This window comes from Stegastes partitus, unplaced genomic scaffold, assembly GCF_000690725.1.
Source record: "Stegastes partitus isolate 25-593 unplaced genomic scaffold, Stegastes_partitus-1.0.2 Scaffold207, whole genome shotgun sequence".
In the NCBI taxonomy this organism is placed as follows: Eukaryota; Metazoa; Chordata; class Actinopteri; family Pomacentridae; genus Stegastes; species Stegastes partitus.
Genome location: NW_007577938.1, coordinates 232482 through 250319, shown reverse-complemented (window position 1 = coordinate 250319; position 17838 = coordinate 232482). Strand labels below are relative to the sequence as shown.

The following is a 17838-nucleotide window of genomic DNA, read 5'->3' as shown; positions in this document are numbered from 1 at the left end:
GTTTGGTAGTTTTTGCATAATCTTGCTGAAAAGAGACCATAAGGAAGCTTTTATCCTCCAGCTGTCCGTTCAAATGCTGCTTCAGTCTGGTTGTTGACAAACTGCATTTCATTTCATCTCAGAATCAGGATATTAACTAAATCCAAGATAAGCAGCAAAGTTAAGTGTAATTAATGAATTAAAGTCAACATGATGTGAAAGGAGAATTTGCAGATAACGGACGTATTTAGTGTTATTCTGTATGTTTTATTGTGATAAATTAAAGGAAACTCCAATGTAAGGCGTCTTAGCAAGTTGCTGAGCCACAGTCTAGCACCATTGATCTCTGAACCTCTATTGGACCGATGGCGGTGGAGAACGACGCCATCATCTCTCACCGGCGTTCAGCGACGTGGCGACGGCGAAGGCCACGGCCCAGAATTCCCATCATTTTAAAGCTCGTCAGACCTTCTGATTGGACTGGAGCCTCCCATCAGGGCGGAGATGTTCCATCATAGGACGAAGGCGATCGCTCAGAACGGCTTCGTATTGATTATTCTCTCCGAGGGGACCGGCGGACCCAAATCATGTCAGCAAAAAGCCCCCCAGAGTGTAACTGGGGGTTAAAGGGTTCAGCGTCTTCCTTTAATTTGTCGCCCGTCTGCGTCGGTGCAGCTCTGCCGGGCCGACCTTCTACGCAGCTCGATTAATTGCATAATATAGAAGTTCTCCAGAAGATCCAGTCATCGCTTTAAGATGCAAGAGAGCAAATAAAAATGGTGTGTTGGTTCAGTAACACCTAAATGACTGCTGAAGCTCCGTCTCCACGCTCACCACTTCTCGGACTTTCCTACCAGCCTTTTAATAAGTCCGAACATCTGCAGACGTTCCTCTGGGGGGCTCGGCCGGAGTTCACAGCAGAATAATTACGTATAAACGAGGTTATCAGAGCGTGCAGTCGTCCTCGAAGAAGCGCACACAAGCCGAGCGTTGGACGAAGAAATCTGGGTTTATTTATCGGTGACGTTTGCAGAGTTGGTTGCATTTTAAGCGAAACATCTGCACGTAATTTACAGATGTCTGTGGCTTTCCAGACTTTTGGACAGGAGGATGCAGGTTTTTTCTGCGCTGTCACTTTGGGATTCCCCATTTCTCATACTTTCTTGTATATTATTATATTGAGTTCTTATATTTGAACCATTGTTAGGTTGGGACGTCCCTACCTGATGACTTGGAATGACATTTTTTTGGTATCTGCACTAATCTAAACCCAAATATTTGATTGCACATATGATTTTACGACAGTTTTGTGGTGATTTAATCCCTAATAGGTAAAACCACACCATAAAGAGCCTTAACTCCAGTATTTGAACTTGTACGATGCTTTTTTTTTTTCTCTGAAAGCACTTTACGTGATTTACAGTGAAGTGAATTTATTCCTCTCTGGGCCAATTTTTGATTCATAATTATGTTTTATTTGATAATTAGGTTTCTTCTTGCTGGAAATGACAGAAACAAGTGACAAAACAGAGTAAGACATTATGTTAAAGGTGTTAATTTAAACTATTTCTGGGTTTTTCTTTGTGATTTTACTAAAAATGCCATGTGCAATATTATTTATGTTCCCTAAAGATGTTCAAAAAAAAAGATGTTCCAAATGTTCCTGCTAATTTCCACCATGTTCTAAATGTTCTAACAAACTACAGAGTGAGAACAGCTGCTGCAGTAGTTAAATTTAATCGCAACAAATTCAAATGTACAGTGAATTTTTATTTGATGTATTCTAACTGGAAATTAAAGACAAACTACAATAGTCAGAAATTGTGTTTCATAATAAATATAATAGTAACTTTTAGCTATTTGTTATATTTATTTTTACAGTTTTACTGAAAATGTCATGTCCAAAATTGTCCATACCCTGTGAACCTGTCGCAAATTCTCGAGAAAATGCAGCTTCTACTCGATTGCAAGTGCTCTTGCTAATTCCTACCATGTTCTAGATGTTCTAATACACTACAAAGTGAGAACATGCAAATATAAAGAGTTTAGGCTCAACGTAATCACAACTTATTCTAATGTATAGTGAATTTTTATTGGACTGAGATTTCTTCTGACTGGAAATGAAAGACAAAAAAAGAAAAAACAGAACAAAGATAGTAAGAAACTGTATTATAATTGTATGTATATATATATATATAGTACTTACTTTAGCTTTTTTTTTTAAAACAGTTTTACTGAAAAATGTCACGTCCAGAATTATCCATACCCCTTGAATCTGTCGCAAATTCTCAAGAAAACTCAGCTTCTATCTGATTCCAAACGTTCCTGCTAATTCCTATCAGCGTTTTAACCCGCGAGAAACAAAAAGCACTCCAGTCAATTTAGTTAAAACCAAAAAGCTCCAGCCAGAAAAAAGAAAAGCAATAAAAATTCGCTATAAATCAACATTTTTCACAGGTATGAATAACTTTGGCCTTAGCTCGACTCAGAAGCGTTCGGTGTTTTTCTTTCGTCGCTAAACGGATTCATTTGTCCGCATCAGCTCAAGGACCGCGCTTTGAATTGCAGAGTTACAAAAGCTCACGCCAAACAACACTCCAAAGTGCATTCATTCAGACGAGCAAGGTCGCGGGAGGAGGAGCGCCGCCGTCGCCGCCGTTCAGACCGACCGACGCGCCTCACATCAGATCCGTCAGCCGCCGAGCAGGAAGCATTCGTCACCAAACGCTCGTCTTAATCCGAGCGTGCGCCGCCAGTCTGCACAAACATTACTCAGCCTCTCCCTGCGTGACGTTATTAAGCGGAGCCCACGTCGCGTTTTTGGCTTCATGAATATATATTGCGAGTCAGCCTGCTGGAAAATGGAGTGTGTTAGCGCCTTATTGTGTTTATTTAGGGTCTCTGTAGATGCTCCGCGGCCTTAATGGTTATTAATTCGACATCAAACAAACACTCAGAATCTCGCGCAGTTTGTTAATCCTCGCTGACGCCTTTCTTTCCTCTATAATTAGCTCAATCCGAGAGCCTTTTGCACTCCACACTCAGACGCTTCTCGCTGCTATCAGTGTGGTTATGGGCCACTGAGCAACTCTGGGAAAATACCATCCAGCTTTGTGATTTCAGACAAATCTCACCCAAAGCTCCGGCTGTCTTTTTTTAATTTTTTTTTTTCGGTCTTTATTTGCTCACTTGTCCTGTCTCAGTTTCTTTCTTCCTTTCTCTGCCGCTAACATCTCATTTGTACTCGGTGAAGCAAACCGGGTGCTAAAGGAAGCTCATGCCGCTGCGCTAATGAGAAAAATGCAGGTTTCAGATCTGTTCAAAGGCAGCTGGCGAGCTGAAAATGTGACTTTTGTTGGGAGTTTGAGGCTTCCCGTTCTCGCTCCTCGCGTTACGTTCACCCCGGCCGTCTGCTGGCCGCTCGCTGTCCTCGTTACTGTCGGGAAACTTTTGATTCCAGTTCGTTTTTTTCCGGCTGTACAGTGAATAACTCACATGTGCTCGACTTGTGTTAATTCAGGGTTTCTTTATGCCGCGACCACCGCCGAGGCTCCGTCGTAATTGGCTGGCAGGGGTCCATTAGCTTCTAGTAGCGGTACACCTCTAGTGCGACTTTGATTCAAACCAATTAACTCAGCGGCGTTAAACTCTAGACGAAGACAAACGCAGGGAGGTGAGAGCAGACAGAGATGGACGTGGCAACCCCAAGAAATAGGTTACTCATGCAGCTTAACTGCATTATCAGTCGTATTTTGAAGGGATTTCCAGCTGGATTCGGTTTGTATAACTGACATATCTATGCAGTTTGTTTAGATTTATTGTCGCTGCTTCTCAGCCAACCAATCGCACAATAAATGAGGCACGACTTGTCACGCTAACAACCCAGAAAACGGTGGAGAAGCTTCAAACGTTTCGCGAAAAGCTCCAATTTTAGCCCAAAGTTTGCTGCTTTCCTCAACAAAACGACGAAGCTTCGGTGCCTAAACTTAACCAAGTTACCAACATGCATTTATCGTTATAAACCACATACCTGCCTAAAGCTAACCAAGTAGCTTCGGTGCCAAAACCAGACACCATAAACTAAACTAGTCTACTCTTATGCTTCCTACCTCTACACATGGACTCCTGTTTCTTTGAAAATGTAAATGAAAATACAGTTTGGCTGTATAAGAACGTCAGTTTTAGGAAACATGGTTGGACGCTGCAGATTTGCATGCAAACACATGCATCAATGCACAGTCCAGTCTGTTGCCTGTGGATGTGCATCTGAAATACATGCACGATCCTCCACTTCATACTTCTAGTCTACACACCTGCACAGCCCAGTCTGAAAAGCCTAGTGGAGCCCAGTATTGACGTAAAACCTGTCCGAAATGAGCTAAAAATTCTCCCAAAATGACTCAAAAATGGGCCCAACAGGCTCAAATTTAGCTGAAACACGTCCAAAATGCAACAGAGATTGTCCTAAACGACTCACAATCGCCCAAATCACGCACAAATTAAAGTGGAAGGTGCAGTAAGGCATGTGGTGCTGCTTGACTCCAGTCCACATGGAGGGTTTTCACACAAAGGCAGAGAATGTTGGTACAAATGCATATACTACAATATAGAACAAAAGCATGAATTTTACTGTATAAATGGAATACCTCTATTTGGAAAGTATCAGTCATTCTGGTATGTTTGGAGTGTTTATTTAGGTGAGGGTATCGGCATCAAAAATGAAAAATAATTTATTTTAAAAAAGGGGAAAAGGCTGGGAAAAGCCATTAGGAACCCTTCTCGTGTGGTGTAACACTGACAAAGGCATCCAGTATAGCTGTTTTTTGTTTGTTTGTTTTAAAAATGGCTTTCAGATCTGACTTTGCATTCCACATGTTGAGCTTCCTGCTGCGAAAAACACTTTTTGCATATTATAGTTGTTGTATGTTAAAAATTGCCAAAATTAAATAATTTATCAGAGAAGGAACCTGTAAAAACTGAAATATTTTCAGAAATTTCAGCTTTCAGGTGGTCTTTGAAGTAGCCATGTGTGATGTGCAGTATCGTTGGAAAAATTAAACAAATTTCGGCGAAAAATCATATTTAAAAAAAACAAAACTAAATCACTTAATTCTACATGTATTATTTTATAATGTGGCAACAATTTGCACCAGATTCTGTAAGAAAGACAAAATTCTGCACTTTTCATGCAACCAAGAAGCCACGATTTAACTCAGCTATGATCAACAGTCATGTGACAGAGATTCTGTGACTTTTCAGCTGAACTGCAGGCAGTGTTCCCACGAAGAGAGGAGAAGCATGGAAACAAATAAAAACATGTAATTAGTAAAATATCTGTAGTATGTGGAGCCACAGTTGTTTCCCACGTTAGCAACAAATCGGCAAACTTATAGTTGCCTCGCGCGGTGGCAAGATAACACCAGTAAATAAAATCTATGAACTAAAAACAGTCTTCTGCTGATTTTCTCTCATGTCGCCGTTCACACCTGCAGCCGTCATGTCAACAAACTTCAGGAACCCTTAAATCAAACTAAACAGAGTTGTCTTGTATGACAATCCTGGAAAACGAGAAATGTTCTTTTCGTACGAAGCAGCAGAAACAGTCGTAGCGTTTACTTTCCTTTAACCGACACCCACTTAAAGGTCTACGTTATGTGAAATCTGCTCGTTTGCTGGGAGCCGGAGGATGGATGCCGCTCTCGCGTCGCTGCGCTGAGCGCGGAGCTACAACCAGCAGGCGATTAGCTTTAGCATAAAGACCGGGAGCAGAGAGGAAACCGTCCACAGTTCAAAGACCTCCCACCTGCCAGCTCCTCTACAACTCACTAATTAATGACCTGTTGTGGCGTCACAGTCGGATTAGGAGCTGGAAATGTCTCGGCCGGGCACCGCGACTGTTTTTAATCCTAGAATATATACCGTAGGACCATATCACAACCGTCTGAGCCATTTATTTAATTTAATTAAGCTCTCGTTGTCCTCGTCAAGATGTTTGTCTGTAAAAAAAAAATCGTAAAAAAACATGGAGAATCCAGAGAATCAAACAAAAGCACATGATTTTCCTGTTTGACCTTTTGCTGCTGTTTCACCTTGAACACGATTAAACTCTGACAAACTGAAAGTTAGTCCATCTTTGTTTTAGTTTATTTAACAATCACTGTAAAATCGTGACAGAGCTGGGAGTCGGGTATGATGTAAAGCTGCAGCTTTTATTGACGTTGGAGCGTTTTAATGACAGCATGAGTGGAAATGAAGCCATAGCTGAGGTTACTGATGTGAAAATTGCTTTTGTGCTCCTTAAGAGCCTCTGAAACACATCGTAGAAGAAGGTGATAGTGATACAGAAAACTGGGCTACAAACTTAATGATATAAATTCATTACAGTTTTGGTGCGTTTCTTATTGCTAATAATAGATTAAATAGATTCAACCAGCATGATTGTCACCAAATGAACCCCAAAACCTGCTGGTTGATTTGAAAGGCGTGTTATCTTTTTTTTAACAATGCCAAAATTACACCATTTATCAGAGCCTAAAACTGTTAAAGTTGAAAAATATTTTAGATTTTCACCTTTCTGACGATCCCTGAACTAGCCGCGTGTGAAAGGCGGTTTTGTTTTGAGAATTAACCAAATTTAAGCTAAAATCGTGATATTTCACTATTAAAAACACTCTACATATCTTGTTTAAAAATGTGTCCAAAACCAATAGGTTTGTAGTGACCAGGTTCTGCAAAAAACAAAAAATTCTGTGTCCTTCTGTGCAACTGAGAAGTCATGAGTGATGCTGCTGTGACAAACAGTCACATGACAAAAATTAAAGGATGTTTTCGGCTGAACTGCAGGCAGTGTGGACACCGAGCAGAGGAGACAAATACAGGAAATTATCCCAAAGATGAAGAGTCACCAGTTTTTTTACAGTGTTGGTAACATCTGTGGACACGTATTTGCTGATGAGTTTTTTTGTTTGTTTTTCTGTAAAATAATAAATTCAACTTATGATTTTCTCTTGTTTATGATTTCTGGCATTCCAACTGAGTCAAACTGCACAGGAGACATTTTTTAATTCTTTCTGCTTCTACCCAAGGTTGTTCTGTTTCCATAGAGGTGCAGGACTTTATAATGCCGAGAAAAATGAGCCACAGTGAAGAAAAAAAAGTGACAGAAGCCAAAAAACGCCCAGATGTGGCCTCAGAGGTTTAATCTGCTGATCTGAGGCGTGTTTGAAGATGAATTGAAACCATCATTCTGTACATAAACACAGAATCTTGCAGTTTCGTGGAGAGTTTCATGCTCCGGCCATTTCTTGATGAACAACAGGAACTCTTTTTTTTTTTTTTGCACAGTGGGGTTGCCAGGCAACCAGCAGTGTGCACAGGTGCATTTAATATAAAAAAGGGAAAAGAAGAAGCAGCGATAAGTGGCTGAATTCCATTTAGCTGCTTCAGGTGTTTTTTGCCGACTCACTGCTCCACCGTCGTCACTGTTTAGGGACGCGTGAACACAGAGACGCTATCGTGACTGTTCTCAGTAATGCCTGAGCTCCAGAGTCGCTGGTGGAAAATACCAGAACATCAGCTTTACTTAACGGGCCGACTGACGTGTTTATTCAAGACTGATGTGGATTATTAGTAATCAATGAGGCCGATAACTAATATCAGGTCATACATTAGCAGGAACACTGAAAATTTAGAATAAGACAAACAGAAAACTTTGTTAAGATGCTTCTGATTATTTAAGTTTTACATGTTTACGAGAGAACATTTAACCTTCAGTTCTGATTGGTTACACATCACCAGTAACAGCCAATCAGATCGAGCTGTGGGTGGGACCAAGAGCTATACCTACACAGCTCATTTTATGTATTTTTAATTTAGCATTGTATTCTCTATTATTGATGGCAAATCATTTTTTTTACACATTTCCGTGTTTTATTACATTACAGATAATAAGTAAAACCACAAGAAAAATTTACTAATTTACATTTTGACTATAAAATTTAAAAAAAATCAAAACTATAAATTATTTTCACTTTAATAATCAGATTTTTTGTGTGTAATTTCTTCATTTACAAATTTTGACTACAAAATTATATTTTTTTCTGTGTTTAAACCAGCCTTATTATTATTATTATTATTCAGATATTTAAACTACTGATAATATCTAATAAAATCACAGAAAAAAAAAGAGTACTTTACATATGTGTAATTTTACAAACAGTAATTTGTTATGTTGCAAAGTGTGGCCATAAAATTTTACTTGTTTACTGTATTGAAAGAAAAAAATCATAATTTTACAGGTATTTGCAATTATTTCACAGAAAGGTTGGAATATAGAAAATGTATTGTACGGATTGATAAATAAAAATAAATGTTTGTTGTTTTACAGACATTTTAACCATAAAACAAACAAACAAACAAAACAGGTCAAATGTGTAAATAATGTCCAAATCAAAAGTGAATATTTCTATTTTTCTGTTTTTATAAAAAGGAAATTATTTTACAAAGTTTGACCATTAAAAAAAATTATATTATTTTACAAATATTTGGTATTACGACAATTAAAAAAAAACAAAAAAAAACAGGTATATAAAGGACTGAAAAATTGTAAATCCTTTTTAATTATTTTAAACTTTTGCCCTACATGTATTCCCTGTTTAATTAAATTACAAATCACTAGTAAAATCACAGAAAGTATTCATCTACATGCTGACTGTGAAAAAAAAGGTAATTTGTTCTTCTGCAATGTGCGACCATAAAATTACAGTTTTTCTGTGTAGAAATCTGCTAAAAATCAAATTATTTCACAGATGTTTGAGGTTATTTTCACGGTTTTTACAGCTTTTAAACATCGCAGCACATTTTCCTTGTTGTCATTTTATTTTTTTTTTTAAAACATTACCATTTCTACAGTGTGTATGCAACATGGAGGCCTATTATGGGATGTTCTGCACATATTTACAAGCATGCAGATGTGTACGTCTTTTCCTTGTCTTTCTTTTTTTTCCCCCAGCTGTGCATAAGCGTGCGATTAGTGCGTATTGATCAGCGGCTCGGCGGACGGCATGCAGCGATAATGAGCTTTTTGAGCTTCTTTACTTCAATTAGCACACATGCAGGAAGACGACACACACACACACACACACACACACACTAGCACACAGATAGAAGGGGAAGATGTGGCGGGTTTATTCCCTCATTGTCCCCACCTCACCCCTTATTGACACAGATGTAAGCAGCAAACACGCCGACTCGTCGCTGTGGTCGTGATAAGTCGCTGCTCTCTACATGTGCTGCTAATGAATATCAATGAATATGAACGTGCGTGTGTGTTGTAATGACTTAGCCTTGGGGGTCTCTCCCTGTCACAGCGATGCCTTCTTGCAATCAGTCTCCAGGGAAACAGGCAGGAGACAGAGGAGCGATGTCACCTCGCCAGGATAAACACAACGCGCACACACACACCATTATGGCCACGCGCACTCAATTAAATCCAGACAAAAGGGACGCGCGGACGGACGCACGCACTCACGCACGCACGCACACGCTCCGGCAGGTGCATCCGCGGGGCGCTAATGTGACAGAGGCGCAAACATAAAGACGGCGCTCCATGGGCGTGTATACACAGAGGAGACGGCGTGACGCGATTGTTTACCGACGGACGACACGAGCTGTAACACACCCATGTGTAGCAACACACGGCGCTGCGCTGAGAAGGAGAAACCGGCATATTTGTACCTGTTAGTAACAAGACCTGTGGGATCCCAGGTCCCTTAGAAGCCTGTGATCTGGAAGATGAAGGGAGTGTTGGAGTGCAGGAGGAGGAGGAGGAGGAGGAAGAAAGAGGCGTGCAGAAGTGCTGAGATGGCTGAGAGCTACTTTGGAGAATATGGTCGGTGGGTTTAATTCCCGCTCGTGCACATGCAAGGCCCGTCGGAGGAGAGGGCTAAATGTCAGGAGAAGCGGCGCAAAGGGGGGGATGTTGTGAGCCTGCTGAGATGGCAATGACCCCCCTCGAGGGAAACGGAGACATATTTAAGACTGGCAAACACTGGCTGCAAGCGAGAAAGACGAGGAGAAAATCAGGAGGTGATCAATGAAGATGCTTGTGGTGAGAAACAGGCAGCGAGTGGGCGTCGCTCTGGCTCCCGTCGCTCGGCCTCGCCTCACTGACAGGTGACAACAGCTGCGCATTCCCTCAGAATAGCCGGCGCAAAGGCGTGAAGCGACGCGGGCTGAGATGATCTATCGATCTGACGGCGGCAGCGGGCCACATGCTGAGGTCCCGACGGCCCCGGTTATTCTCAGATGGAGACGCGCGTTAAACCCCGGGACCCCGTGTTCCCTAATAAAATCAATAATAGAAGCCCTCTGAGAGCAACTGTACTGCCGCGAATATTTCCAGGTGTCAAGGTGCCGGGGTCGGCGCCAGCGGACCGGCGGCTCCGATCGTTAACGGAGGTCGCGGTACGCGCGGGCTTAAAAGCGGCGTACAGTAGGAGAAGTGACGGGCGCAGTTTTTAAAAGCTTTTCCAAGCGTTTGGCGTGAAAAGTCAGCATTCTGCCTGAGAGCAAATTAAATTATTTCACATTCATGAATTATTTCATCATCCAATATTCTCCCTGCATAATCCACCCAGGCTCAACATCTGTGGGTGAATATTTACAGTAGAGCCACTCACCGCTCACACTGCTCAACAGTCACAAGTGAGTACACCCCGGTGCAAACACACCAACTCGAAATTGGATAAACTCTCAATAACTGCAAGTTAGACAGTATTTGCTTACAAACAATCACAAACCTAAGGACTGTATTGACACTTGAGGCCAAAAAGTAGAAACTCAATGCAACTGCAGAGAACACTCGTGTGATCACTGATACCAACTTGGGTCCAGCTGTGATTTCCAGTCAGCCCAACTGCCCAAACATGGTTCTAAAATGAGTCATGAACAGCAGAACCTTCCAAGTTCTGGACCCATGGACTGAGTCTATGTCTGCATCATGGCTCCATGTGAAAAGAACTGGACAGCAAAGTGAAAAATCTGACTGTAAGACTTCACAAAGATGGAAAAGGATCAATGAAGACCAACTAAAAACCAGTGAAGCCCAGTGTCAGCAGTAACCAGGAGGTCTAGAAGGAGCCATAGTAGCACTGATCAGGGCTGCAGTGGTCGTCCTCGTGAACGACTTTCACAATCCAGTCGTGAAAAACAGCTGCTTCAGACTTGGTACAGGGGTTATCAATGGAGACCAGAGTTAGTGTGAAGCTCAGACACTTCAGAACATCAACCTCTACGAAAAACATCCAAAAAAAACTCAAACTGAATAAAACTTTGCTAAATAGCATGAAAAGAAGCCTGATGAATGCTGGAGAACATTCTCTGGTCAGATGAAGATAAATGTGTTGGGCTCAGATGGAGTCCAGATGTTTGGTGTGAACCTGACCAGGACCACCACAGTGGATGCATCGTCCTGACAGTGAAGCACGGAGGTGGCAGCGTCATGATATGGGGCTGTATGAGGGCAGAAGGTGTTGATGACATTTATAGATGGATGTCTGAGGATAAACCAGAATACTGGCTGATTAGATGACTCCCAGTTTGTAGAAGCTGGAAGAAGAGGAACCATCCAGAGAACAAAACCACACAAGAAGAAAAACTACAACTTGGACACGTATGTGGCCTGACTTGAGTCCACTAGAACATGTTTGGGGTATTTTAAGGAGAAACGTAGAGCAACAAAACCCCTCCAGTAAAGATCTCTCTCTGAAGTCTCTGAAGAAGAATGGAAGGCATTAGTGGACACCAGCTTCCTCTGAACTTCATGGTACCGACTTTTCTTGCATCCAAGTCCTACTTCGGAGGCTGTATTTATACTATAGTAAACGCTCCTTTTAAACAAGTAATGCATTTGCTGCAAAGTGACACAACGTTGAACTACTCAGACGCGGCTTCCATCGCGGACCTAACCGAAACATTCAGGGTGACATTTGCTGTAAAAGCGATGAACGGAAAATCTGCGCCGCGATGCGCTGACGGGGGTTTGAAATCCGTTCTCCAACATGAATATACATATGCTTACTCACTATACCCGCAGTCACGAACACCATGTCCTCCTCTGTTAACCTCGCTGCCTTTATCCTTCCCAACACACACACACACACACACACTCCACACAATCCAACCCACCCAGTTTAGTTCCATTCTTATTCTTCATCTCTATTTTTGGGAGCAAGATAGAGCAGCTGGACCTCCTGGAAAAAAAAAAAAGGTTGGTCGATGTGCACATGCTGGCAGTCTACAGAGGCATGCAGTGCACAGCAATTGTCAAGAACATTTGTGTGTGTATATATATATATATATAAATGCACGTGCATGTATTCCAGTGATGTAAAATCATCCCAACTATCACATTTCACCACATCATCTCTCGAGAGCGGCTGTCAAATAGCCCTCGTGAAAGGCAGCATCCATTTCCAACGTGCAGCAGCGTATGTGCGTAGGGGGGAGGGGGGGAGGGCGGTGGGTGCGTGGGCGAGTGATTATCAATAATCAATACGAGGAATCAGCCAAAGCTCCCCCCCCCCTCACTAGACTCCACACTTTAAAGCAGAGCGCGAACCTCTTCCACCTTTTCGTCTCTTCCATCCTCGTGATCTCTGTTTTGGCTTCTGTCCGCCTCAATTATCTAAGTGAGTGTTTGTGACGGGACGCCGGCTGGAGTCGCACTCGCAAGCAGGAAAAAAAAAAAAAGAGGTGTATTTATGATGAATTGGAGAAGCTTTGAGGTGTTTCACAGAATGTTCTTCTTCCACCAGATGACTTAATGATTAATCAATGCGCTGAGATTCGCAGGTGTCCATCACTTGATAGACAACGCCGCCTGTTTAAGATGAAGACTCGCATCGATTGTAACTTAAGGAACCTAAATCAGGCTTTTCATTATCGCCTTTTTTTTTTTTTCTCTCTCTCCTTCCACAGACTTTCAGCTCCTTTCTTCCGATCACACTCCCCCAGTTCAACGCCCACTGGAAGAGCTGAGGAGGAGCTCGGGGAGGAGAGGAAGTGGAGGGGGGAAACATGAAAGAAAGAAAGAAAGGACCGAGGAAGGAGGATTAAAAAGGGACAGACGGAGGGAGGGGGAAACAACAAAAAAAAAACAGAAAGTGCCGGCCATCTCCTTCAAGAAGAAAGCAGGATGAGAGGCGAGAGAGAAATCCAGACTGGGCTTCTTTTTTTTTCATTAATAAAAAAAGAAAAAAAAGAATGAAACAGTGATTTTCATAAAGTCATGAGTGGGAGAGGAAAGATGTGAGAGACAGCTGGCGGAACAGAAGATTCCTCGAGCGATGACAATAACACACAGAAGTGGAGACACGCCCAGCCGGCCTCCACCTGTAAATCTGCGATCCCACGCACTCCTTCACGCGATCGATGATCCACGCACGACGAGCTGCACAAGCGGAAGTAACGTTTCCGCCTTATTAACTGAAGAAAAGCCGCACGTGAGAGCAATGGGGGAGCAAAAAAAGAAAAGAGGATGGACCTTCAGCAGGAGGAAGGTGAGATGCCCACCAGCGCTCTCACAAAATAAACAGACAATAGCAGCCAGGGGCCGATTCAGCTTATTACACTCCCCATTACACAGACAAATGAGATCCTGGCCTCCTACTGGTAATCTGCCCCCCCACGTCCTCCGCATGGCTGCGTTACATCACCCACAAGCTGCGACCGGCGAGCCCGGTCAGCGCCGAACACGACCCCCTAAACAACTCGGGTAACATGGGGTCATGTGAGAGGAGCGAATGTGGTGATAAAACTTTAATCTGGCTCTAAATCTACTAAAAACACTTGTCGTTTTTGTGGCCTGGAGGGTCAGCGATGTTTCCGCCGAACACTCCAGGTGCAAGTCCAGCAGGTGAAACACATAAAGGTGCACCGATTAGCCGACAAGTCATCAAGTACTGCATTCAACACCAACTGTTTTGGTGCATAATTCATCAATACGAGTCTTTTTTTTGGAAGGAAACAAGTCAAATTCCTCTAAATACAGCTTCGTAAATGTGAATGTTTTCCATCATGTCGGGTTTTAGGAATCGTTGCTCAACATTTTTCACCGTTTTTCTTTACAAAACAACTCATCGACAATGGAAATACTCCCTAGTTGCAGCCCTGCTAACGAAATATAATGAAAAAGCAACCAAAAATGCAGACATTCTATCCACAACACCAACTGTTTTGATGCACAATTCATCAATACGAGTCAAAATCCTCGAAATGCAGCTTCTAAAATGTGAATGTTTTCCATCATCTTGGGTTTTGGGAATCACTGTTCAACATTGTCACTATTTTCTGACATTTTTCGACAAAACAACTAACCGACAATGGAAGTAATCCTTAGTTGCAGCCCTACAAACGAAATAAAAGCAAAAAGCAACCAAAAATGCAGACATTTAATCCACACCAGCATCTGTTTTGATGCACAATTCATCGAGTCATTTTCTAGGAAGGAAACAAATCAAAATCTTCTAAATGCAGCTTCTAAAATGTGAATGTTTTCCATCATCTTTGGTTTTGGGAATCACTGCTCAACATTTTACACCATTTTTTGGCAAAATAACTAATCAACAACAGAAATACTCCTTAGCTGCAGCCCTGCTAACAAACGAAAAGCAAAAAGCAACCAAAAATGCAGGCATTTAATCCACCACACCAAGCTAGCGCCACCTGCTGTAGCATTTGGGGACTTGGGCGTCATGTAGCTCCATTAAATGGGTTAATCCAACAGTTTATACGCCCAAAAGGCTGTAAAAGATTTGGACAAAGAGCAGCCAGAGTCAAAGCTGCGTTTCGGCATCACAATGTGAGGAAAGAAAACGACTAATCTACAAGAAAAGATCTGTCTCATGGAGCATCATTTACTCCGATTTAAGGCTTCTTGGAGGGTTTTTTTTAAACTTTATTTACAAGACACAGCGTTTGTTGACATGCAGCTCCACATGTGCACAGCAAATAAAGCGAGGAGCTGCAGAGAAACAGGGAAGAGGAAGATCTGGCTGCGGAAAGAAGTCGGTCGTATGGAAGCATTTCAGCTGCAGAAGAGATGAACGAAAGCAGGTTCTCTTTCAAAAGCGTCTCGCGATTGGTGCCGCCACACGAGGCAGCGACGAGTTTGATCGTTTAAATCAGCAGTGGATCCAAAGCGACGAGGCTACCACCGATGTCTTTGCTAGTTTTACACCATATGAGAAATGTTTCAAACCTCTTTATTCCAGCCTTTAGGAAGGATTTTAATGTTTCAGTGCAGATTTGACTCCACTGCAAGATCAGAATCTGGAATGACCAACATTCCTGCATTTTTTTGTCTATAAATATCATAAAAAAACTAAATATTGCAATGTCAGTTCCCCAACAGAAGCTGTTTACCACGAGATGAGCATCTTTTACTTATGTTTTTTGGGTTTTTATGGAAATTTTATAAAAAGATAACGAGCGGCAGAAAGCTGAAGAACAAAATATTGCAATGTCAGTTTATTTCAATATTGTGCAGTCATGATAGAAGCTGTTCTGCTGCAAAATTAGAAGCACATTTGATTGATTTCTGTCAGGACAACAGATGAGGGAGTTTTATTTTGTGTTTTGGGGTTCTTACTGGATTTTCAAGGAAGACAACAAGCGCCACAAAGCCGCTAAACAATACTGCGCAGCCCTACAAGATATTGTTAAGGGTTAAACTACAACATTATTGGCTTCTACATGTCTGTGTCTCAGTCATCCAGGTCGTGGATGTTCTCGTAGTTTACTCGTAGCAGCTGGACTTGCTTGAGGTTCTTGAAGATGTTTCACCTCTCATCCCAACTCCCAACGAGTCAGAACCGATTAAGCCTCTTGAATGAGAGGTGGAACGTCTTCAAGGAACTCAAGCAAGTCCAGTTGATATGATTAAACTACGAGAAATGGCTTCTACACTTCCCATGATGCTTCCTGCCTGGTAAACTCATGTTTTTCCACCTTCCTGTTAGTACTGAATGCTTTTTTTTGTGTAAATTTCAGAGTTGTTGAATTTGCTAAACCGATCTGACACTTTACAGCTGCAGAGGCGCTTCAGGGATGTCCAACTCTGGTCCTCGTGAGCTACTGTCCTGCAGGTTTTAGACGTTTCCGTACCTTAATACACCTGACTCAAATTAATGGATCGTTAACAGACTTGTGTAGAACTTGACAATAAGCTGTTGGAGATCCATTAACCTGAGTCAGGTGTGTTGCAGGACAGAAACATCGAAAGCCTGCAGGACAGTAGCTCACGAGGACCGGAGTTGGAGATCTCTGCGCTAAACCAATAACCCATAGCAGGGCCCGTTTAAGAACCGCCGGTCTGTCCCCTCACCTTAGTGTAAACGCCCCACGACAGCTCCGTCTCGATCACCATGACGACGATGCCAAACATCCCGAAGATGAGGGCGTAGTCGCTCAGCCGCTTCCTCTTCTCGAACAGCGCCCTGCGGTGCCCCAGTTTATAGCCAATGTTTTGGTTCTTCCGTTTGGGGGCCTTGGAGGTGCTGCCCCGGGCCCCGGCGCCCACCGCCCCGACCCCGCCCTGCCGGCTGCCCCGCCCCGGCTGCGCCCGCCGGCTCTCCACCAGCGCATGGTTCTGGTGGTAGATGGACATCTGGTTGGACGTGGAGTCAGTGATGTCATACCCTGCCCGGGGGTACGGCGAGTCTTCTTTGGACGAGATCACGATTTCCGGGGGGCTCTGGATCGGCGGTTGGTTGGTGGAGGTCTGGGTCACCGAGCAGGTGGGAGGGGCCTCCCGCTGTCCGCCCGTCGCCCCGGCAACAGCCGAAACGCCGCCCTCTTTGGTTTCGCTGCTGCTGTCCGACTCAATGAGGTTCCTGCGGGAGGCGCTGAGGCGGCTCAGCGGCTTCATGACCCCGCCGGTGTACTTGCAGGAGCTCATGGCGATCTCGGTGAAGGGGTTGCTGTCCCGGCGGTGTACCAGAGGGCTGGCCTGCCGGTGCTTGCAGCCCCGCTCCCGGTCCCGGTCGCGCTCCCGGTCCCGTTCCCGGTCCATGGAGGGCGAGTGGGAGGAGTAAAAGAGGGCGTTGTAGACGGGGGAGTTGTCCCCGCTCAGGCTGTGCTGCGAGCCCAGGCAGGAGGACAGCGGGGTGCTGGTGGGGTGCAGGGCGTTGGGGATGGGCGGAGGCAGGGGCTGGGCGCCGGAGGACGACAGGGGCAACTTGGGAAGGGACGCCTGGGGCAGGTTGGGCGTGGCAGGCGACGGCGATGGGGTGCTGCCGTTCAGACGGTCCAGGCTGGACCCTCCCATGTGGTTGGAGTGGTTGGAGCCGGGCTGGCTGCCGGCGGCGGGCGGGTGGGAGATGCTGCCCAGGGGAAGGAGGAAGCGCTGGTCCTCGTCCTCGCTGCCTCCCAGCAGAGCCAGGCTCAGAGAAGGGGGAGGCTCCATGGTCATGCACCTGTCTGCAGGCAGAGAAAACAGAGTAAAGAGAGACACATATTCACCATGACGGTAGTAAAGAAGGACGGAGGGAGAGGGAGGAGAGCGCCGCGATGGGTGACGGCTGCTTAAGACGGATGAACTCCAGAAGCTGTGAGTCGGAGGGGCAGCGGAGTGAAGGGAAGTGGCCGTAATTGGGGAATATGTTATTTCCTTGAGTCACATTTGAGTCAGCTGCCCAGTCAGCCTGTGTCAGCGCTCCCTCTGTTTCCCAGAGTCTCCCTGTTCTCTCACATCCCACAAGGCTCCCAGCAATCCTTTCCAGAAAATGTCATCTGTTGGTGGCCGGGAGGAAGGCAGCCTGGGAATGAGGGAGAACTGGGAAGTGTGGCTGCTCCTCTCAA

General features: G+C 44.0%; 1 protein-coding gene across 1 annotated transcript in view; it reads right to left on the bottom strand.

Annotated features, from left to right (window-relative positions):
• kcnn3 (potassium intermediate/small conductance calcium-activated channel, subfamily N, member 3) overlaps window positions 1-17443 on the bottom strand; it is a 90531-nt gene extending 73088 nt beyond the window's left edge. The window contains exons 1-2 of the mRNA XM_008280710.1: window positions 16817-17443; window positions 16364-16786 (exon numbers count right to left, since the gene is read on the bottom strand). Of these exons, the coding sequence (XP_008278932.1) occupies window positions 16364-16786; window positions 16817-17443 (1050 nt within the window). The remainder of the gene's footprint in view (window positions 1-16363; window positions 16787-16816) is intronic.
• Between the last annotated feature and the right edge of the window lie 395 nt (window positions 17444-17838).